The sequence below is a fragment of the Oryctolagus cuniculus genome, chromosome 9 (genome assembly GCF_964237555.1).
Source record: "Oryctolagus cuniculus chromosome 9, mOryCun1.1, whole genome shotgun sequence".
NCBI lineage: Eukaryota > Metazoa > Chordata > Mammalia > Lagomorpha > Leporidae > Oryctolagus > Oryctolagus cuniculus.
In genome coordinates, this window is record NC_091440.1 from 134,293,808 (window position 1) to 134,316,368 (window position 22,561).

The 22,561-nt window shown below is 42.7% G+C and overlaps 1 protein-coding gene and 1 pseudogene across 7 annotated transcripts in view; both read right to left on the reverse strand.

Annotated features, from left to right (window-relative positions):
• LOC103348942 (uncharacterized) overlaps positions 1–22,561 on the reverse strand; it is a 218,749-nt gene that overhangs the window by 19,895 nt on the left and 176,293 nt on the right. For 2 of the 7 annotated variants that reach the window (XR_011379091.1, XR_011379093.1), the window contains 2 exons: positions 2,038–2,126; positions 184–268 (listed from right to left, as the gene is read on the reverse strand). The exons of 3 other annotated variants lie outside the window; for them this stretch is intronic. Coding sequence is in view for 1 of the 4 variants with exons in the window: in XM_070049698.1 (XP_069905799.1) it covers positions 2,106–2,126 (21 nt within the window). In the remaining 3 variants the exon portion in view is untranslated. Of the gene's footprint in view, positions 1–140; positions 269–2,037; positions 2,127–22,561 lie in introns of all 7 variants that reach the window. 2 more of the 7 variants (XM_070049698.1, XR_011379094.1) reach the window with 2 other exon arrangements.
• Positions 8,379–8,495, reverse strand: LOC127492237 (U2 spliceosomal RNA; annotated as a pseudogene).

Below are 22,561 nucleotides of genomic sequence, written 5' to 3' on the forward strand. Positions count from 1 at the left end.
TGTCATGCGGGGTGAAGTGTATACTATCCACCTACCCATTCAGTTACTCATTCTTTCACTTATTCAGGGAGACTTGTCTAAAGCACAGGATCCTCGGATAGGGCCTGGTGCTGGAGAACTGAATGCTTTGTCTCCCTCACCTTGGCCACTGGCCTTGAGCATGGAGAGAGAGTAGGTACACACCAGGTACTAGAATCCACAGGCTGACACTGTGCTGGCTGCGGATCTCCTGGCATCGCTCACCTTCCCCAAGCCTCAACGTCCTCATCTGTAGGAGGAACACAATGATCGTGTGTATCTGATAGGAGGTGGCGAAGCTTCAACACTTGTGAAGAGCATGACCAAGAAGCTGGCTGTTATGATATGCCAAGATCTTTCATACAGCAGGCAGTTTATGTAGTGACTTATAAGTACAAGTGCAGGTAAATGCGTGAAACATACAGGACACTGCTCTAATACTATAAGAGGTGGTAATAAAGTTAGGAAAAAAATGCCCTGGGTTGGGGGGGAAGAGAGGGGTAAACTTGAAGCCAGAAGCACACAGGGAGTGTTCTTGAGATGTGCACTTCAGGGGAGCAGAAATTTGCCAGGTGTGAACCATGATAAAGGCCCTCCAGTGCGAAGAAAGAGCAGAAGAAAGGTGCAGAGGCCTGGGGAACACGTTGTGTGCATTCAGAGAGAAAGGGCTGAGCGGACAGGGCTGGGAGGTGGGTCAGGATCAGAGCTGAAGGCCACAGGCACAACGTCAGAATTCCTGGAGTATACAAGGAAACCCACAGAATCTGAAACATAGAAATCGTTTTTTCTACTTCAGGTAAGTTTAGGTAATTTTTTTCCTATTAGCCTTAGATAAATCAAAATTTTATCACACTTAGGCATTTACAATAACAGATTTTTATGTTTTCAAATAATTGGGCACATTTTATCTCTGGGTAATAGACACATCTGTTCACATTTATTCCTCATCATGGGCCTTCTCGGTCTCTAAGCAAAACCTTTGCAGGACGGTTTACTCACCTCATATCCATTCCCTGTGGGAAAGAGATGCCAAATAGTCGCTTCAATTTTGTGTATCTAAGTTATCACTTTCTGTCCAAGACCTTCAGTAACCTAATGATTTAACTTGTGATCCTTCCAAGAATTAACTCACATCTGCTTCATAAATCTAATTTACTATTTATTTTCATCATTTGAAAGGTAGTGACAGGGTGGGAGTAGGGGGAGACTTTTCATCCTCTGGTTCACTCCTTGAATGCCTGCAATAGCTGGAACTGGGGCAGCCAAAGCCAGGAGCCAGGAGTTCCACCCAGGTCTCCCTCATGGGTCATTATCTTCTGCCTCCCAGGCATAATAGCAAGAAGTTGGAACATAAGTGGAATAACTGTGACTCAAACCACATACTTACACTGCTGCATCACAGTGCCCACCCCCTAAGGAGAGTAAAAATAGTCTAAGCCAAAGCTTTTCCTTGCTCATCCATCCATCATCTATATATCTGAATTTGTGTGTGTATATGTCTATGTATTTGTATAGAGATTTGCTCTCTAGTAAAATGGAGATGAGGAATCTCAAAAAAAGGTAATCAAGGAAGTTAAAGTTAAATTTAAAAACCTAAGAGGTGGGTGGAGTATGGCAAGGAGACAAACAGTATACTCACACCCACTGTGGACTCCTGAAATGCCTGCGACAGCCAGGACTGGGCTGGTGCAGGAGCAAGGGGTCAGGAACGCAACCCAGGTCTCCCAGTGGAGTGGTGAGGCCCCAGCTACTCGAACTATCACTGCTGCCTCCCATGGTCTGTGTTGCCAGAAGCTGGATTTGAGAGCCAGATCTAAATGCCAAACGCGGCCTCTCTACTGTGGGATGTGGGTGTCTGAACTACTCTAGAGCCACCCTCAGAAAGTTAGTTTACTCCAAGTTTACATCAATGAGACATACAAGAAAAAAGCAAAGCATTGAAGTCAGAAGATACAGGTTAAACATACTCCATGTGACATTCTATTTATTTATCCATCAATATATTCATGGAATGCTTACTGTATGAGACACTTCATTGTATTGTAGCTGTATTCTCAGTATGTGTGCATCAGAGCAATTTGGTTAGCTTACAGCTTCAGCTTTTCAATCTGTAAAATAGGGAAAATAATGCCTTCGTAACAGGGCATGGGACAGAGTATGCCAGTATGATTTAGAGTCTGGTAGAGTATCCCCATGTGTGAGTGCACTGGTTCTCTATTTACTAAACCTGTCTGGTTTTCTGATGCGGAAAACTACATAAAGACGTTCCAGGCCAAAAGACAAAATAGTAGTAGTTGTGAATGTCCTTTGGGGGACACAAGGGAGCTGGAAGGAGGGGTGACAGGACAAGAAGCAGCGCTGTGATCCCAGCGAGCTGCGAGCTCTCTTCATTTCTGCATTCAAATCCTGGGTCTGTGTGGTTTGTAACTGAGTGGCTGCATGTTAGTTACTGCCCTCCCCAGTCTCAATGACTTCATCTTTCAAATCAGATAATGCTCTCAGGGTCCTCTAAAGAAACAGAACCAAGACACACAGACACACAGAACAAGATTTATCCAAAGAGACATTGCCCCATCAGCTGTCTGCAAGCTCGAGGCCCAGCAAAGTTGTGTGGCTCCAGTCCAAGTCCAAAGGCCTGAGACCTGGAGAGCCACTGATATAAGGCCTGGTCTGAGTTTGAAGTCACAGAGACCCAGGGCTAAGAATATGTGAGGGCACAGGACAGGTGGCTTGGCTCAAGCAGACAGCACTCTGCCTTCGCTTCCCTTGGGTCTCTGTGGCTTGGATGATGCCCCCATTATGAGAAGACAGTGCTTTGGTAATCTCCCAGGAAGACCCTAAGAGACATACCAGAAATAACTTAATCAGCTCTTTGGCCATCCTTAGCCCAGGCAAGTCAACACTTAAAAATAACCATCAAAGTCACTCCTTGTCACTTTGGCATCTATTGACACAGCTTCTTAAATGATACTTAATTTGGGGGAAAAAACCCTATAATTCTACCTAACATGACTCAGCTTCCCCTTGTCCATCTGAAAACACTGAAGTCTTGAAGTAGTGCTTACTCTTCTTCCAGTATCCTGTAACTTGCATGCTTGATGTAAAATTAGCAATACCTCTTATGTTACATAAGAGAGGAAAGCAAAGATATTTGCTGAATATATGTATATGCAGACCAAACACATTCATAACAAATAAATCAGAAACACATGTGACAGTGATTGTCATAGCTGCTTTTATAATCACCTTAGCCCACGACTCCTCCTGAATTCCCTTTGCTTCCACAAGGCTCCTTCCCCCTATTAGTCATAGTTCTTTACCTAACATGGTGACCTGATTTCTGAAGGATCTGGGTCACTGGTAGTCCTGCCTGAATTGGGTTTTAGCTTTCCCCTGGCCCTACAGACTGGACTTGGTTATACCCTGAGTAATCTCCTGGGTTCCAGGCATACTCTTCCTCACCTCCAGGGTGCAGAAGTATCCGTTTCCCCATGGTGGTCTGCAGCTCTCTGGCCTCAGAGGCATGAAGAGCCCAAAGTGTCAGGTGGCATCCCAACATCCAGTTCAGTGGAGTCATTCATTGTGTCTTCTGGTGGAAGGGTTCCTCCCTCCAGCAGAGCAGAAAGTCTCGGGAACAGGAAGCAAAGGTTTTGCTAGCGGATCACTGTGGGAAGTGGAAGGTGCTACTCCCATTCCTTCCTCTTGACTTCTAGACCTATGGGTCCTGGCTAGGGAAGGAGCAGCGCCTGATCTGGATGCCAATTTAGAACAGACTTTGGAGAACACAGCCCCAGCCCTGTAAGGTGATGTCATGTATCCAGACCTGGAACTTTTTCTCCAAAAGGCTCTTCCACTGTTCAGTCATGTGGCTGCTTCAGGACGGGGGACAAGGCAGGACAGGGAGTCCTGTGTGGCCCGCTGCCACACCTCCTGCACTCTTAAGTGTTTCCCGATCAGAAGCAATGTTGTGCGGGTCACCTTGATGGCAGACAAAGCATTCCCCAAGTCCACAGACTGCAGTTTGGCTTGAAGTGCTACATGAAGGGAAGGCAAATCCATTTGCAGAATAAATGTCTCTTCCCATAAGAATGAAATTCCATCCCTACTATGCTGGAGTGATCCAGTCTAACCGAACTTTCAGCAAGCATTTGGCTGATTCCCTGGGGAATGGCTGCCAACATGGCCACTTTGTTCATGAGTTCACTAAAGAACATCATCATAGATCAGGAAGTGGCTAAGCAGTATGTGCACAATGGGGCATCCAATCTACCTGATGATTCAAAGTCCTTCCTTCCCTGCTGAGGTCACCCTTTGGTGAGCACTCACAGGGGATATAAATCTATCTTCACCTTTTTTTCCCAAATCAGAGATTTCTGCGCATACATCTCTTCCCCATATCCATGTCCTCAGTTTTCCAGTCACATTCCTTCTGAGTCCCTGAGTGCTGGCTGCAGTCCATGAACGGGTCTGTTATACATCTGGCCTTTTCTCCTTCCAACCAAAACGTGCATCCAAGTGCACTGTCCAGAGGTCTGTCTCCTAGGAGGATTTCCTTCCCTACTATGCTAAAGGGACCACCCAAAGGGGCTGTAGTGTTACTGCTGGCTCCCACATACAGAAACATCCAGAACCCACGCCTGGGTTGTGTGTGTCAACTGATGCTAAGGAGCTCCCTGTGAGGCTCCGGGTACAGGCTAGCAGAGAGAAGGCAGTGTAGCAGGAATGAGAATGCTAGGCCTCGGGGCTACAGTATCGTGTGGCTCACTGTGCCCTCAGAGCCTGCTCAGCCACAGTGTTCTACATAAACCACTTCTGTCAGAAGACACAGTGCTCAGTTTTCTAGCTTGGTTGGTAAAACACCACCCAGTTCAGCATGGGAATTTGGGTCATGCAGTAACTAGGTTGACCATGGCCAAGTATTCACCCTGTGCTGAGACCAAGCAGAAAGCCAACAGATGTCTCAACAGGAGAGTTATGTGTAGATGACAACGGAACTTTTGTGCTAAACGCCTGTGAAGAGCTCCAGATAGCATCTGCGCTGCTGACACCTCAAGCACCGTCGGCTCTGCTGGGTCAACCTGTCAAGGGGCAGAGCAGTGTGCACATGAGCCAGGACTCGCCACAGAGCCTTCTTTCGTTCCAGGCTCCACTCAAGACCAGCAGCTTCTCAAGTCACTTGGCAAATGGGCTAGAGAAACACATTCAGATGAGAAGGATGCTGCCTCTCAAGTTCAAGGGCCCACGAGACCTTGTCCTTGTTTTTGAAGCAACACGTCAGCCTCCACCTTAGAAAGGATATCCTGACATGTCCAACACCACTACATTCCTAGAGATTTCAGAGGTAGGTATCTCCTGAATTTTACAGAGGTTTGTTTTCTACTTTCTGACACACAAATGTCTTACGAATGAGTCTAGAGTTGTTGCCAAAACTTGCTCAATCCAATCAGCATAATGTCATCAATATAATGGACCAACGTGTTGTTATTCTGTAGTAAGAAAAAATGACCAAGATTCCTGTGAATTGAATCACAGTGTAGATACCACTGAGGTAGCACAGTGAAGGTATTCTGCTGGCCTTGCAGCCTAGTGTGCCTTATGGACAGGGATGGAAGAGCAAAGTCATTTTCCAGATCAAACCACATGCAAAGTACCAGAGGATGTTTTAATTTACTCAAGCAATGAAACTGCACCTGGTATAACAGCTGCAACTGGAGTCAGCAATTGGTTAAGCTCCTGGCTATGGACCTTCTCTAGGATCCATCTGTCCTCTGCGGAGGCCCACTGGAGAACAGAATGGGGCCTGGTGGGAATCACCACCTCTGCATCTTGCAAGTCTTTGACACTACGGGTGCAGCATTATTTTTTATTTACTCTTGTCATAGGCAGAGGCAGTTCGGTCTCTCACAATTGACCTTGCTTCCCATAGTAGCCCTCACTCCACAGGTTGGGGAACCAGTAGGGAACTTCTATGCCAATGCTGCATTACAGACTGGGAAAGTAATCCCAGGATGAGTTTGAGGACTCTCTGTGACATGAATCCATGAGCCCCTATGCTGACTGGAAGACAGCTATGTTAGATCTCTTGGGTTTACTGTCACTTAAGAACTGTGTCCAGTAGTCCCCAAAGCTCTGATGGTTTCCTTCTCCCCAGTGCACAGTTGCTTTGTAAGAGTTATTATGTTCCTTTGGAGAAGGTTGGGCAAAAGATTAAAAATACAGATTTTTGGTACTGCAATGGGTTCTATTTCTCATGAGGATCCAGCCTCTTGATTTCAAGAGTCGTGGTATCTGTCTGAGAATAGGTTGAAGAATTGTGGCTGTTTATTCTTTTTTATTTGAGTTTTATTTTTGTCCACTTGACCTAGAACTTTTCTGCTTATAAAGGTAAGTACGAATTTAGTAGGCTCCCTGTCTGTTTCACCTGTATGATCACCATGCTTATGTAGTTAGAGCCACTGGTCTGCACTGACAAACTCCTCTGGTGTCTGCTCTGACCCTACTGGCCACCACTCTAGGCTGTGTCTGCTGCGCCAGGCTCCAATTACTCTCACTACGTTTGCTTTCTAGTTGAGTGGCTGCAATTCCTACAGTAAGGCATGATCTACAAAGAAGAGAGATAAAGGAACTCTAAGGATGTTGGGGCTCCCTTTATTAACATATTTCTCAAAGTACTGGTGAAAGATGTGGTTCCTGGATTCTCCTTGTGTGGGCAACTGGATCTTAAATGACAATTCTAATATTCCAGGCTCCTTAAGCCTTTAAAGTCCCTTCTTTTACATTAAAACAAAGGAGACTGACATCTTTGATTTGTTCATTTTGGTCATTTTTTTTTCTTTCATCCAACTAAATAAACACTATCACTCCCTGAGCTGCAACACTGAATGTAGAGCCCTGTAGTGAATCGGTATCAATAAATTTGATGTGATCCAAATTTGTATTCTTTTTGCCATTATCCCACACACTTGTCACTCATTCCCACACACATTTCCTGGTCTCTGCCTGTATAAATTACAGGACCAGAGCAACGGTTTTGGAGTGCAGCATAACCTCCTCACAGGTCATAACTGGTGCTTCACCTAAAGGGCCCATAAAAGGGCTTGCCGGGACTTGAATCCGGTTATCACACTAGGAGAAAAGAGGAGCTGCAGAGATGGGTCCCAGAGAGAATCAACAGTGTCTTGATGGCAACTTCCTTGGGGAAGCCATTACACTTTCTCCTGGCAATTCAAAGTCAGTCCCCTCAGACGGAAGTGCAAAGGCCCATATTACGGAGAGGGGAGACCACAACCCCTAGTGTAGGGATGTCCCTGCCTCTGGAGAGGGGGAACCCATTCTGTTGGGGCTGTGGAGACCACCTTTGCTGGGGGGGTCTCTTAATAGCAAAGAAAACCTGTTGGAATTTAGGGACTCAATGTCCCCAGATTCATTGCTATCTTCCCAAATGCTCACCCCAACTAATAGGATCCCATTGTTTCCCAATCAGTTCCCTTTAACAACAGACACTCTGTGGAGTGTCTTCATTCATCTTATGTTGTAATTCAGGTTAACACCAAGATTATGTCCTGCATTTGATTTTCAGCAATTTGGGGTTCATGGCCACCAAAGACAAGGCTCTCCCACAGAGCTTTTAAAGTATTTATGCAGTGCCTGAGCTGGGAATTTGAATCCCTCACTCATTTTGCTTTCACAACTTTGTCCATTGAGATTAGAAGAACTGATCAATACCATTATATTTCTTAGTTCTCCAAAAATTCCGTTTTCTTATCTAGTCAAATAGACCTCTTGCTTCATGGGAGTGATTGCTTAGGAGTGTTTCATGCAGACGTTTCATGTGTATTTATAAGCAGCTCACATCATGAACCAGCAGTACTTGCTTTCCTACTAGATCGTCACCAGCATCCGCTTACATCTGATCATGAGGGAGCTCCTTCTAGAAATGCTTGGACCAATTCAGAAAGCTTACAGTTCTGTTTCTCTAGAACCATTCTCAGTAACAGAATCTGTATTCGGGTTCTCCAGAGAAACATACATAATGTGATACAGATAGATATGTACAAAGATATTTATTGCCAGGGAATGGCTCTCATGATGATGGAGGCTGAGAAGTGCTATGATCTGGTGTCTGAGCTGTACACCCAGGAAAGCTGGTGATGTGCTTCCAGTCTAAACAGAGGCTGAGCAGCAGAGCAGCCAGTGCTGTAGAGCTCAGGGTGAGTCTAAAGGCCCAAGAACTAGGAGTACAGATACCCAAGAGCATGACAAGTTGGGTGGTGTGGATCAAACACAGAGTAAATACCCATTCCTCTGACTGCCTTTACATTTGTGTCTTCAGCGGGCTGCACGGCGGCCACCCACTTTGGTGAGGGTCATCTTCTTTACTCAGTCTGCTGATTCAGATGCTCCCCTCACGGACACACTCATTAAACTGGTAAGAACAGATACTACACTTGATCTTAGCCAAAAGGCCGAGAAGCGATGGACACACTCATTTTAAATGAAGTTTCACCAGCTATGTGGGTCACCATCAAGTTGGTACATGCAGCTTATGTTGCTCTGTGGCCTTTTAAGTCATTTTTTCTGTGTTAATGAAGTAATAACAACCAGAGTCAGAGAATTACAAGGAACTTTGAATAGTACATCTCTAATAAAAATGTTTTTCAGAAAATTCTTACTTTTGTGTAAAAAACAAAATGACATGACCACCCAAAATGTGTATGTGCAGGCAAATTCATAGACAGACAATATTGAAGCTCTAGGTAGAAAAATAATCAGGGTTTTTCTCTTCAGGATTTCATAGGCTTTCTTTGAACAAGTTCATAGCACCTCCTGAACAATAAAAAATGTTACTTCCTCTTAGTTAAAAAAAAAAGTTCTTCAATTTTATCTTCTTGATCACTGCTTAGTAACCTATTCATATTTTAAACTCAGAAAGAAGGGTTATTTTTCTGTGTCAGCATTCTGTTCCTTCTCATGTGTGCATTGCTTATCTGCAGAAAATGATAGAAAATCCTCCATGTGAAAGGTTGAGGGAAAGTAACAGCATCAACATTCTTTTATCTGTGGTGATGGAAAGATAATCCACATGTGAAAGCTCTTGGTAGTTCAGCTTATTTTGAGTGACAGATGCATAATAGAACCTCCTAACCATTAACATTCTGCAATAACACTGCATTGTCATCCTTTGTCTGGCCCTGGCTCACAGAAATCTCTCTCAGTGTTTCAAATTCCTAAAGAAAATGAGGGAAATAGACCTCAAAGCTATTACGTGGAGATGGATTATGTTCAGCTCCAAATCTCTAAGCAAACCCTTAATGATGTGAAAGTCTTATTTATACACTTCTTATGGGATGTTTATGGACAGGATGCAGACAAAGAATCTTGATCTCATAGCAATTTGTATGCCTAAATCCTGTATACATTTTGCTTCTCAAAGTATTAACCTTTTCTTTCTCCACAGGTGCTATTTTTGCTTCTTAATGTTTTGTAAACCATTTTAAGAAAGTGGAAATGAAAGTTCTATATTCATTTGAACTTGGAATTAAGGATATCTTGCAATTTACTATTACCTCCTGATATTTAATTTTAAGAAAGCTATTAGCTTTTTTTATGACCCCAGTAATGGTGATCATTCAGAAAACCGTTTCAGCTATTTCAACTCACACTGTTCTCAGTTCCCAACTTCTGAGGGCTGAAGTTTGCTGTGTGAGTTCCTGGTTGTCTGGAACTATTAATTGTTATATACATACACTCTGGACCATCCTGTCCAACATGCAGCTTCATCTCCAAAGTTACCCTCTCTCCCTGTACCAACACTCTTGTCACTTTCTGGTCCTAACCAGTGTGCAGGAAGTTAACATGGAGGCAGCAGAAACAGCACAGGGCTTGAGTCACAGTTTTCTGGTCAGTATCTCGAGATCACTCATCAGTGCCAGGCACTATTTTAAGTAGCATATGATGATTCAGTTAATCTGTAAAAACAAGTTTATGAAAGCAGGCACCTACTAGCAGGCACCTACTTAGCAAGACACAGAACCGGATTCCAGTCCAAGTTTCAGCTCCAGAGCCTGGCTTGTCATTGTGCTGCAGTACCAGAACGAACCAAGTGGTCTTCTCTTGGCCTCAGCTTCTTTTGCCAAATAGGAGTGTGTATACAGTAGCAAAGATGGCTTTCCACTTTCAAACTACACTTCTAAGGAGAAACTCAACTCAATTGCCCAGATTGCATTTAAGGCTAGATTTACAGATATCTTTCAAATGGAAACTGAAGGAACCAAATGCAATTTTGTTTGTTAACATCAAATGCTAACAACAGTCTTCTCTTTTCCACCATAGGAGAGTGTGGAATTGATAGCTGATGGCTGCACAAATAAGCAATTATCTATACTCCATGATAATGCAATATAATCTAACCTGGTTTATCAATTAGAATTTCATTTTACTGCACAGAGAGAAAAATCGAAATCATCATGAACTGTACAAAACAAATTCATTTCATGTAAGTCAGAGGATAGGTGTTCCAGAAACTGTGGTACCTTAATTATCCAGCTTCCTTCTACATTTCCACTATACTATCTTAAGTCTTGACTTCTATCTTTGAGATCAACCCATGGTCAAAAATGTCTGCTTTTCGTATGAAAGCAAAGTGAAGAGAAAAAGAACCAAAATGTTCTCTCCCATATAGGCCAGCTATCTTGCAGCAGCCTTCATTGAAGGCTCATCAAGAACTTCCACCTTATCACTTCCACTTTGCATTTTTGGCCAGAACCCATGGCTAACCTGACACCAAAGTAGGCTAGGACATGTTATCTGCAGCTCTGAATAAAATCATGGTTCTATTACTAATGCAGAAGGGGAAAGTCCACATTGTGTGGCAGAGAGTCTCAGAAAGCAGTTATGAGACAGTCATAGAAGCCCACTGCAGAAATAAGAGCAGGGACAGGAGGAAGAGACATTGGAGAGTCCACACAATGTGGTGACTGACCAGATGGGAGTGATCAGAGTCAGAGGCAGTGAGGAAATGAAGCAGCAAACCGGGCAGAAGCAGCTTTCTGAGAGGACAGGGAATACAAGGAAAAACTGACCGACCGCATGCAGAGGATTCAGTCACCTCTGTCTTCCTCAAAATTCAGTATATTGAAAGGAATCAAAAGGAAATTTTGGCTGTTCTCTTGTGCACAGGGAGACAGCCTGTCGGGTTCCCCCCACTTGACAATAAACCTTTTTCCCTTACTCTGGTGTTTGGTCTGTTTTGTGGTGGCCTTTGTGGCCTCTCCTTTCATTGGTGCCAAAACCTGGGACTAGGCTCTCCTGTCAACTTTGCTTTCCCCTCGGGGATATGAACTGCTTTGGGATTCTAGACTTCTGTCAATCACAAAACGCCCCCTGGACCTCCTCCTTCATCTCTGCGATCTCCATCTACATACTGGCCCTCCAACATTCCTGAGGTAAGACTGCAGGTGGAGGATCCTCTCATTGTGACTCTCTATGGGTTGTGGTTCTACGTGACTTTGCGCCGAAGTCCTGGTACCAGGCACCACAACTGTTTACGACCTTGTGCCTCTATGGACTCTGTCCTGGCAGCAGCAGGTGTGAGTGATGACTCAATCCCGTTTCCCTTCTACAGGCTATGTCCTGGGCTCCAGTGGGTACATGGGTAATGACCCTATAATCTGATCCCATATCCTCCTGTTGGATGGCCATGATCTTGGGAAACCTGGCATCTGCCAGTCTGACTCTACGGTTGCTATGGGAGCTTCATCCTGCTCTGTGTGATCCTCCTCTCAGTTTTCTCCTACCTCGACAACCCATCCAAATGGCTGCTTAATGGCACGTTTAATCACATTATTGCAATCTCTACTACTACTGGGAGCATTCAGAAAAGTGGAAGGAGATTTCCTATGTCTAAGCCTTCTATCTAAAATCGTGTTTTCTGGCTCAAATTCTCTTAACTTCCAAAACTCTCACTAAAAAGCCAAAACTCTGACTCTCACTGTCTCACTCACTGTACCTCTCCCTCTCACCTGGGAATTCTAAGCTCCGGCTCACCCTTATCTCAGAACCAGCCTTTGTCCACGTCTATTCCCCCTCCCTTATCTTTGATCCTCTCTAAAACTCTCCTGGAGAAGCAAAGTCAAGTTTGGGCCCGGCTGTCTCCATGCCATCACCCTCCCGCCCTGGTCCTCCAACTGGTCTTTACCTTTCCCCTTCTTACCATACGACTAACAAAGGAGTGGCAATTCCATGCTGTTGAGCTCACAGTTTACTATAAACAAGTCACCTCTCCCACCCTTCTGATGGCTCTCTGTTCTATCATGACCAAGCCAGACATGATAAAATACTGCAAATAAAATATCTTGATGGATTTTGTCCCCACCTCATAACTGAGTGTCAAGCTGACTTCCCCAGGTCTCCTCAGCTCTTACACACTCAATTTCCTGGTGTCATTAGCAAGTATTTCCTAGATATTTCATTCATTAGCTCTGGGTTATAGTCTAATTATCCCGTTTGCAAGCGGAGAAGAATTTTATTCCTCCACTATGCTTCTTTGTAACTTCACTTGCCTAATCACGAACCTAGGTGGTAACAGGAACTGGTACTCACTAGCTTAAAGACTCCTTTGCTGAGGCTCTCACCATGAAGACTCATTGTTGAAATCGGGCCCAACAGATAAGATTCAAGGTTGAAAGGCATAGAAAAACTATTTTTCTTCATGTAGGAGAACGAACTGACCAGGCAGAGGCCTAGTCTAGCACACTGCCAGGAACAGGAACTGATCACTCCCTGCGTGTACTTTTCTGACAAATACATACTCGAGGTTACAGGAGGGGAAGGCAGAGTGAATGTGGGGTAATATGTGCTAATCCCACCCTCACCTTCTTCTGTTCCTGGTGGGCACATCTCGAAGCCACAGGCAGGGAGAGAGTTTTGAGAGACATCTTGACCCCTGAGTTTAAAGAAAAATGCCTCATCTTTTTCTACCATCTGGCCTGGTCAATATTTCATTTGTTAACTCTGGGTTAACAGCAAAAACTGCCCCTATCTCCCTTCCTAAACCTTCCTTCTCTGTTCTGCCTCTTCTAACCTAGCCACTCTGTCATCTCTTCTTCCCTGCACCAAGGGGGCCATAAAGTCCTGAGAGAAATTTCAGAAATTCTCCACCCATCTCTCTCTCTCAACCTATGTGAAATAATGAACAAGACTACTGGCTCTTCAGACCAATTCATTACTATCCAGACATATCTACTTTTCTATAATTGCCCCTTATTCTATCACCTATCAGACTCTCCTTAGACTCTCCTAATGGGCAGAGGGGCACTGTCTGTTATGATGGATGTCCTCTCCCATTAAACCTAACATAATGGTAAACAATAACTTACCTAACTTATTTTGCAATTTAACAGGTTCCAATGAAACAGCAATGGGTAATCAGTATTTGTTACAGCCCCTAAGGTGGAATTTGCAGTCTCCGGTTTAATGTCACTGGTTTATAGTTAGTTTTATAAAAGGAGTAGAATCCCATATGAATGCAATCTTGAACTTAATTCAGATAGAGGTATGGTATAATACCCATATCTTCACTCATCCAGGTGTTATTACTAAATGTAAACTGGGTAAAGGCAGATGACATAAATGTCTAAATGTAAACACTGGTACCCTTAAAACTATATATTCCATAGAAAAAATATTTGAGTTTACTGACTTGTTTTCATAAATTGTCCATATGAAAATAGTTCAACACCACTTGAAAGTAATAAGGTTGAAATTCGATGTGTTATCTTATTTAGAAAATGTTTTCTTAATTTGGAGATTTCTAAAGGGTTATTTCAAAATGTAAATCAAGGAAATCAGGTGGAAAGTAAAAGCTATTAATTGAAGAAGTAGAATCTGATCCTCTGTTAAAGCAATGAGGTTTTTACAATATTCTGAAATCATCTTAAAAATCTGTTTAAAACCTGTGCATTGGGGCTGATGCAGTGGTGCAGGTTAATCCTCTGACTGTAGCACCGGCATCCCACATGGGTGCCGATTCTAGTCCTGGCTGCCCTTCTTTCAGTCCGGCTCTCTGCTGTGTCCTGGGAAAGTGGTGGAAGATGGTCCAAGTCCTTGGAGACCAGGAAGAAGCACCTGGCTCCTGGCTTTGGATCGGTGCAGCTCAGGTTATTGCCGCCATTTGGGGAGTGAACCAACAGAAGGAAGACCTTTCTCTCTGTCTCTCCCTCTCACTGTCTGTAACTATACCTCTCAAATAAAATAAATCTTAAAAAAAAAAAAAACTGTAGCATCTCCTTTTAGTATTTTGTTTAGTTTGTGACTCAATTTTCTAGCCAGCTCCAGCAAGCTATTTTCTCTTCCTTAGTTCTGACTCTGTTAAAACTGTTCTACATTCTGGGATATGATTACACACACTAGCTCTTAAATTTAAGGTTTTATTTCTGATTTTTGGAATGACCAAAGAAACACAGATTTTGTGTTCTGTTAAAAGTAATCTATTATGTTCTTTTAATGTCTCTGTTGAATTCTGATTGTTTAAAAGAGCTGAGTTTTTTTTTTTTTTAAGAGTCGTGGTTTGTCTAAATATCTGCTTATTCTAAAACATTTGAGAAATCACCTTGTAATAATGATAAATTTTGGTCTATATTATGTCATGATGTTAAGGGACCTATTTCTAACATTTTAAACCTCACTGGCATCTGTGATAGGCATTCAAAAAATCAAAATTACAAATTCTTTGGACTTTGATATTTTTAGTTAGGCTTTTGGAAATAGCAAAGGATATATGTTTCTCATCTTGTAGCAACACCAACTAATGAGGCTATTTCGATTATATTACATGTACTATCAAGATGTGAAGTGGTGCTAAATTTTAAGTTATGATAATGTAAAATGCTACTCATACAAATATCCAAAAGTTGAAAAGTATAATGATCTTGTGTTACCAAACATGATGGTTATCTTAATGAAAAAGATGCAGAAGCCTAAAAGGGATAAAGTTTTCTAAAATCCTACCATAGACTTCTAGTTTAGACCATCAAAGATTGAAAGATAGGACTTCAGCACCCCCTTGACTTGCATCCTCTAAAAGTGTCCTCTGGTCTGCTTTGCCAAAAACCAGGAGAAAGAGAAGGCCAGACAGCAGAAGCAATGTGAAGTTAATGGCTGTTCTACACAGTGGTCTGCCATCAGGGAGACCCACAGGCCAGTCCACTGCATCGGTTTTTGACATGGAAGGCCAGGGCTTCAGTAGAAGTCAGTCTTGAAAGCTCGGGCAGCTCTGCCAGCCAAGAGTTGGGTCACTGGAAACAGAACTGCCCTGGAGTCGAAGGATGCCCAGGTCAGAGCCACAGACCTTGTTGGCTCTAAGCTGAAAAGCCCTTCACTCTGCCCAGCTTCCAAAGTAACCACTGCTGCTGGATGGGCAGCCAACCAGGGTCAGCAATACTGCAGGGAGAACTGGAAATTTCCTGTTAGAGATGCCACCTGCCTTAACCTGACCAGCTCTCCTCCCAGGCCAGCTAGGTAATCGAAGTCAACAGGGTGCCTCCCTTATGATGTACCCCATGTGAAGAGATAGACAGGTCTGGGCCTCATAACTGGCAAGTCCTTAAAGCCCACCTGATTATTGTCAAGTCCCTCTGTCAGTTTCTATTTGCCTCTCAATGGGAAAACCTGCTTGTGCTTCAGACAGCACCTTTCTTAGGTCCTCTAATAATGACTCTGTCCTCTGTTCTAGACTGTCTAATCCACTTGGGGCCTCATTCCTTTGTAATCACACCCTCTACTCTTACATCAGTGGCTCTTCTCCAGACTCCTGTGTATTGATAGTTCTCCCCCCGCCCCGCCACTTAACACTGTATTATTATTCAGAACTTTTTCTACAGACAAACTCCTCTCCCTCCCTCTGGAGCCCCCTCATCACTTGGTTAACACAACTACTAGGACCATTGGTTCCTATTCTCACCCTGGCTCTTTAAAACATTTTTTAAAGATTTATTTTATTTATTTGAAAGACAGAGTTACAAAGAGAGGTAGAGACAGAGAGAGCGAGGTCTTTCATCTGCTGGTTCACTCCCCAGATGGCCATAATGGCCAGAGCTGTGCCGATCCAAAGCCAGGAGCCAGGAGCTTCTCCCGGGTCTCCCACGTGGGTGCAGGCAACCAAGGACTTGGGCCGTCCTCCACTGCTTTCCTAGGCGACAGCAGAGCACTGGATCAGAAGAGGAGCAGCCGGGACTGGAACCAGCGCCTATATAGGATGCTAGTGCTTCAAGCCAGGGCTTTAACCTGCTGCGCCACAGTGCTGGCCCCTCACCCTGGCTTTTATACTAAATTGTCTGTTTAACTGTTTACAGGAAGTGATAACTAATGAACCAAACCCTTTATGAACCAGGCAGTCAACCAGTGCTATTAGAGGGATATACTCAGCTCCCCATTCAGGGCATCATGACTTTAGACATTGCGCCATGCCAGCAGAGAGTAACTCATTGTCCCACGTCAGCAGGAAGCAGCTCTAGAAGATACATCATCATCCCTCCACCCCTCCTGGATACAAACTGGGAAGGAGGAAGTCAAATTATCACTATTTGCAGATGACATGATTCTATATATAGGGGATCCAAAGGACTTCACTAAGAGACTACTGGAACTCATAGAAGAATTTGGTAAAGTAGCAGAATACAGAGTCAATACACAGAAATCAACAGCCTTTGTATACAAAGACAAAGCCACAGCTAAGAAAGAACTTCTAAGATCAATCCCATTCACAGTAGCCACAAAAACAATCAAGTACCTTGGAAGACATTTAACCAGGGATGTCAAAGATTTCTATGATGAGAATTACAAAACTTTAAAGAAAGAAATAGAAGAAGACATACAAAAAAAATGGAAAAATCTGCCATGTTCATGGATTGGAAGAATCAATATCATCAATGTCCATTATTCCAAAAGCAATTTACAGATTCAATGCTATACCAATCAAAATAACAAAGAAATTCTTCTCAGATCTAGAAAAAATGATGCTGAAGTTCAGATGGAAGAACAGGAGTCCTTGAATAGCTAAAGCAATCTTATACAACAAAAACAATGCCGGAGGCATCACAATACAAGACTTTAAGACATATTACAGGGCAGTTATAATCAAAACAGTCTGGTACTGGTACAAAAATAGATGGATAGACCAATGGAACATGATAGAAACACCAGAAATCAATCAAAACATCTACAACCAACTTATATTAGACAAAGGAGCTAAAACCAATTCCTGGAACAAGGATAGTCTATTCAACAAATGGTGCTGGGAAAACTGGATGTCCACATGTAGAAATGAAGTAAGACCTCTACCTTATACCCTACACAAAAATCCACTCAACATGGATTAAAGATCTAAATCTATGAAACAACACTATCAAATTAATTGAGAACATTGGGGAAAACCTGTAAGACATTGGCATAGGTGAAGAATTCCTGGAAAAGACCCCAGAGGCACAGGCAGTCAAAGCCAAAATGAAAAAATGGGATTACATTAAATTGATAAGCTTCTGTATTGCAAAAGAAACAGGAAACTGAAGAGGCAACTGGCAGAATGGGGGAAATTTGCAAACTACGCAACCAATAAAGGATTAATAACCAGAATCTACAAAGAGATCAAGAAACTCTATGGTAACAAAACAAACAATCTAGTTAAGAGATGGGCCAAAGACTTAAACAGACATTTTTCTGAAGAGGAAATCCAAATGGCCAACAGACACATGAAAAAATGTTCAGGATCTCTAGCTGTCAGAGAAATGCAAATCAAAACCCCAATGAGGTTTCACCTCACCCCGGTTAGAGTGGCTCTCATACAGAAATCAATAAACAACAAATGCCAGTAAGGATGTGGGGAAAAGGGCACCCTAGCCCACTGCTGGTGGGAGTGAAAACTGGTTAAGCCACTATGGAAAACAGCATCGAGATGCCTCAAAAATCTGAATATAGGCCTGCCATATGACTGCGAAATCCCACTCCTGGGAATTTACCCAAAGGAAATGAAATCCGTAAACAAAAGAGCTATCTGTACCTCCATGTTTATTGCAGCTCAACTCACAATGGCTAAGACATGGAATCAACCTAAATGCCTATCAACCGAAGGCTGGATAAAGAAATTGTGGGATATGAACACTATGGAATACTACACAGCAGTAAAAAAGGAGGAAATATGGTCAATTGCAACAAATGAGAACAAGCTGGAAAACATCATACTTAGAGAAATAAGCCAGTCCCAAAGAGACAAATACTGTATGTTCTCCCTGAAATGCGAAATTAATAGTGCTCCTAAAATGAAAGCTATAGAAGCGAAATTGACACTTTGAAAATCAGTGACTTGAATAGTCCTTGACCTGACTGTCGAGGGACAGTTTATTATGGTTACTCTTTATTTTGTATTTCCTTTTTTTTTCTTTTGTTTTCTTTTCTTCGTACTAGATGTTGAACTCTTTATGTAACATAGAGTTAATCATATGTATATTAAGTAAATTGGAAAAATATCTCAGTAAAAAATTAGAGGGAGAATAAGAGATGGAGGAGGTAGTCTATAACTGTAAAGCAGTATAATTCTGCATACAGCCCTACAGACTTATGTCTAAGGGTACAGCCTAAAAACTTGTCACAGATTCAAAACCCATAAAAATCGGTGGTATAAATGTTGTCTTAACTCTTCAAATGATCATATTAAATGTCAAAGTCAACATAGATATAGGTTTAAGTATGAAAGTGATCATATAAATAACATCAAGTGCCTGGTAATAATAACAGAATTAAAAAGGAAGGGAAGCCCAATATGGGAAGCAGTCCACACAGCAGACTCCTAGAATGACATTCACTGTAAATAACACTCTGACCTCAGAATCAGCCCTTGAGACTTCCTGGTCTGGCTGAATGGAAAGCCAAGACTCTGTGGCAAAAAATATCCTACACGGAGGATCTCTGTGAGACCTCAGGGGAAATAAAGGGCCATCAAAGAAGGATGTACTCCTCTCTGAAGGGAGGAGAGAACATCCACCTTGCTTATAGCTGTGTCCAAATACTGATGGTGTCTATGGTCACAAAAGGCTTCCATAGCCTTGGCAGCCCATGGCAAGGGTCTTGGGTGATCACTGACATCATAAATAAGAGTGTTAATTGTTAAAAGAACAACAGAAGTCACTGTGCACTTACTCTCCATGTAGGACCTCTGTCCTTAATGAGCTATACTATGAGAATTGACTGCAACCCTTGTTCTCAAACTGTACGATATATGTTGTATGTGTGTGTGGGGGGTGCAAATTGTTGAAATCTGTGCTTAACATGGAGTTGGTCCTCGGTATATAAAATCAACTAAAAATGAACCATAATGAAGAAGGAGATGGGAGAGGGAGAGGGATCCCAGTGGGATGGGAGTCGGGGTGGGAGGGTGGGTATGGGGAAAGAACCACTATATTCCTAAAGTTCTATCTATGAAAAAATGTATTCATTAAATAAAAACTTTTAAAAAAGGGGTAGGGGTCGGCACTATGGCATAGCACGTAAAATTGCTGCCTGCAGTGCCGGCATCCCATATTGGTGCCGGTTCAAGTCCTGGCTGCTCCACATCTGATCCAGCTCTCTGCTGTGGCCTGGGAAAGCAGTAGAAGATGGCCCAAGTCCTTGGACTCTGCACCCATGTGTGAGACCTGGAAGAAGCTCCTGCCTTCTAGCTTTGCATGGGCTCAGCTCTGGCCATTGTGGCCATCTGGGGAGTAAACCAGTGGATGGAAGACCCCTCTCTACCTCTCTTTAACTCTGCCTTTTAAATAAAACTTATAAATCTAAAAAAAAAAGAGGGGGAATATTAGTAAAATGGTACCATCTCCTAATCCCAGCCTGGCTTACTAGAAATCAGGTGACCAAATGGCCATTACAAGAGTCAGGTCCACCCCCACCCTAATGGGATTTGCTGCTCCCACTTCCTTACCTCTGCAAAGGTATAGAAGACCTGTCCTCCCAGTACAAGGTGCTGTTCTCGCATGCAAGGGGAGGCAGCCTGTCAGATTTTCCCCACCAGACAATAAACCTTTCCCTTAAAAAAAAAATAAAGAAAAGGAAATTCTGAGACTCAATCCTGACTATTCAGGACTGGAACAAAGTAGATTTATCTGGGCTGGAAGAATGCAGATGTGTGGGAAGCTGGCACATATGTAGTACCTGAGATCAGTGGAATTGGTAAATCCACCAGGATTTCAAGGCAGGGAAGGAAAGAAAATCCAATGAAGATATATCCAAATACGAGTGAAGCCAGGAACTCTGGAGCTCATTCAAGCCAAATCGAGAATTTCGAGTAGAAGAAGTGGTTAACGGCTTTACTGCTAATAAAGAGTCAACAGAGTAAGGATTTCTTCTTTTACCTATGAGTTTGATAAAATTATGTGATGAAATTTTCTAAAGCCAAACACTCCTTCATTCTAAGAATAAATTTCACTTGGCCGTGATATATGTTTTTAACTTTCCTTGTCATTTCTTGGCTTATAACAAATTTATAACTGTATTAATAGGACTTTTAAGAAAGTTTGGGGTTTTTATTTTTATTTGGTATAATTATTAGGGATATTACTACCAATGTGATGCTAACTTCATAAAATCAACCAGAATTGGGGCCAGCATTGTGGCATAATCGGTAAAGGTACTGCCTATAACACAGGCATCCCAAATGAGCAGTGGTTGGCAAGTGCTCCACTTCCTATAAATCTCCCTGCTAATGGCCTGGGAAAAGCAGTGGAAGACAGCCTAAATGCTTGGGCCTCTGCCAACCACATGGGAGACCTGGAAGAGGTATATGGGTCCTGGCTTTGGCCTGGCCCAACCCCAGCTGTTGTGACCACCTGGGGAGTGAACAAGTGGGTAGAAGCTCACTCTCTATGTCTCTGTGTAACTCTTTCAAATAAATAAATCTTATAAAAAATAGAGAATTTTCCTATTTAATGAAAATACATGGAAACATTATCATGACAGAAATTTTTCAAATAGCATTCCTATGGAAAAATTTGTGTGTCTGGTTCAATATCCTTTGGGATTTCGTGAGCTTTTAAATCAGTTTTGGTCACTCATGCTACTGCAGTTTAGGTTACTATTTGTTCTCCACTGGATTGTGTACAACTGATTTCAAACTGGTCTTACTTAATCTGGTTCATTCTTTTCATTGTATTTTCAGAGAGACTTCTCAAAAATTATTAATGCAATTAGTTTTCTTTTCTGAAACCCCTTCAACTACTCTCCATTTCTAGCCAGGTGAAGTACAAAACTCCCTACATGGAATATGAGCCATTCTTTTGTTTTCTCATGACCAAGCCAACCTGAGTAAAAATATTGCAAATCAGGTCTTTGCATGCGGTTTGTTCCCGCCTTGTAACTGAATGTCAAGCTGGTAAGTTTTTTTCCTCCCCAAAGCTGTGCTTAGAAATCCCAGTACCACCACTCCTTTGGGCTTTGTCTCTCTTGGAGCCCCTCTCCACGCCACTCTGGCTGGAGGTCTCTGACTCTGGTCAATCTTGCTTTTACATCTCTCTCTCATACACACACACACACACACACACACGGGCCGTGAGACTATCATTTCTAGAACTATATCTAACCTTTCCTTTATTTCAATCCCGACGTATTCTAGGGTCACTCTTCCCTCGGGTGCCTGCTTATGTTATTCCTTCAGCTTCCATGCCCTCACTGCCCCTACCCTCTGGGCAACAGCCCCGCTTCCTGTAGCATCTGCTCAGAAGCAGTCTTCTTTGGGAAGGCCTTCCTAGCACAGAGAGGATGGGCGCCACTCCTTTGCAGTCTTGTGCCTTCAGGAAGACTGCAAGAGTATTTGGTCACTGGTTCACTCGTCTGTCAGATTTAATTAAGGTAGTAGAAGAAAACCGAGAGGAGATACCCTGCTCTATTTGCTTCGGTATCCTTTATGTCCAGAATCAACGCTGGCCCACAGACATCCTCAACAGTTATTCACTGGATGCTGAATGAATGCCAAGTGTGAAGATCTTCTAATTATTCTGAAGTTTTTAGTGATTCACATGGCCTTTCCAAAGCAGTCAGCTTAGTTACCAGATAAACAACAATTTCTTTTCTCACTCACATATCATCATCCTATATATTATTAATTATCAAACAAGTTAAGAAATCTCACTGGTAAAAATAAATTTAGGGATAAAATACCTCTTCATAGGCATGCAGCTATACCTATGAGAACAGAAATAGTCTATTCTACAAGCCCAGAAATGACACCATTTCGTCATCTGCACATTGGTTAAGAAGTCTCTTATTTCTGTTAGATATAATTTAGAAATAGTAGTTGAAGTTCAGTTCTAAGTGATGATCTGGATATTAAAGTGTATTTTGTCATGCAAGATAAGAAATGGTAATAGCTTGCAAAACTGGGCACAAAGTCCACAGTAACATGAAAACTGACAACACTGCATTATATCACAGCCAAGTTGTAGGTCCACAGAGTTGGATATTGACTATACAGAATACATACAAAAGGAAGAACTCACATAAAGAGGAC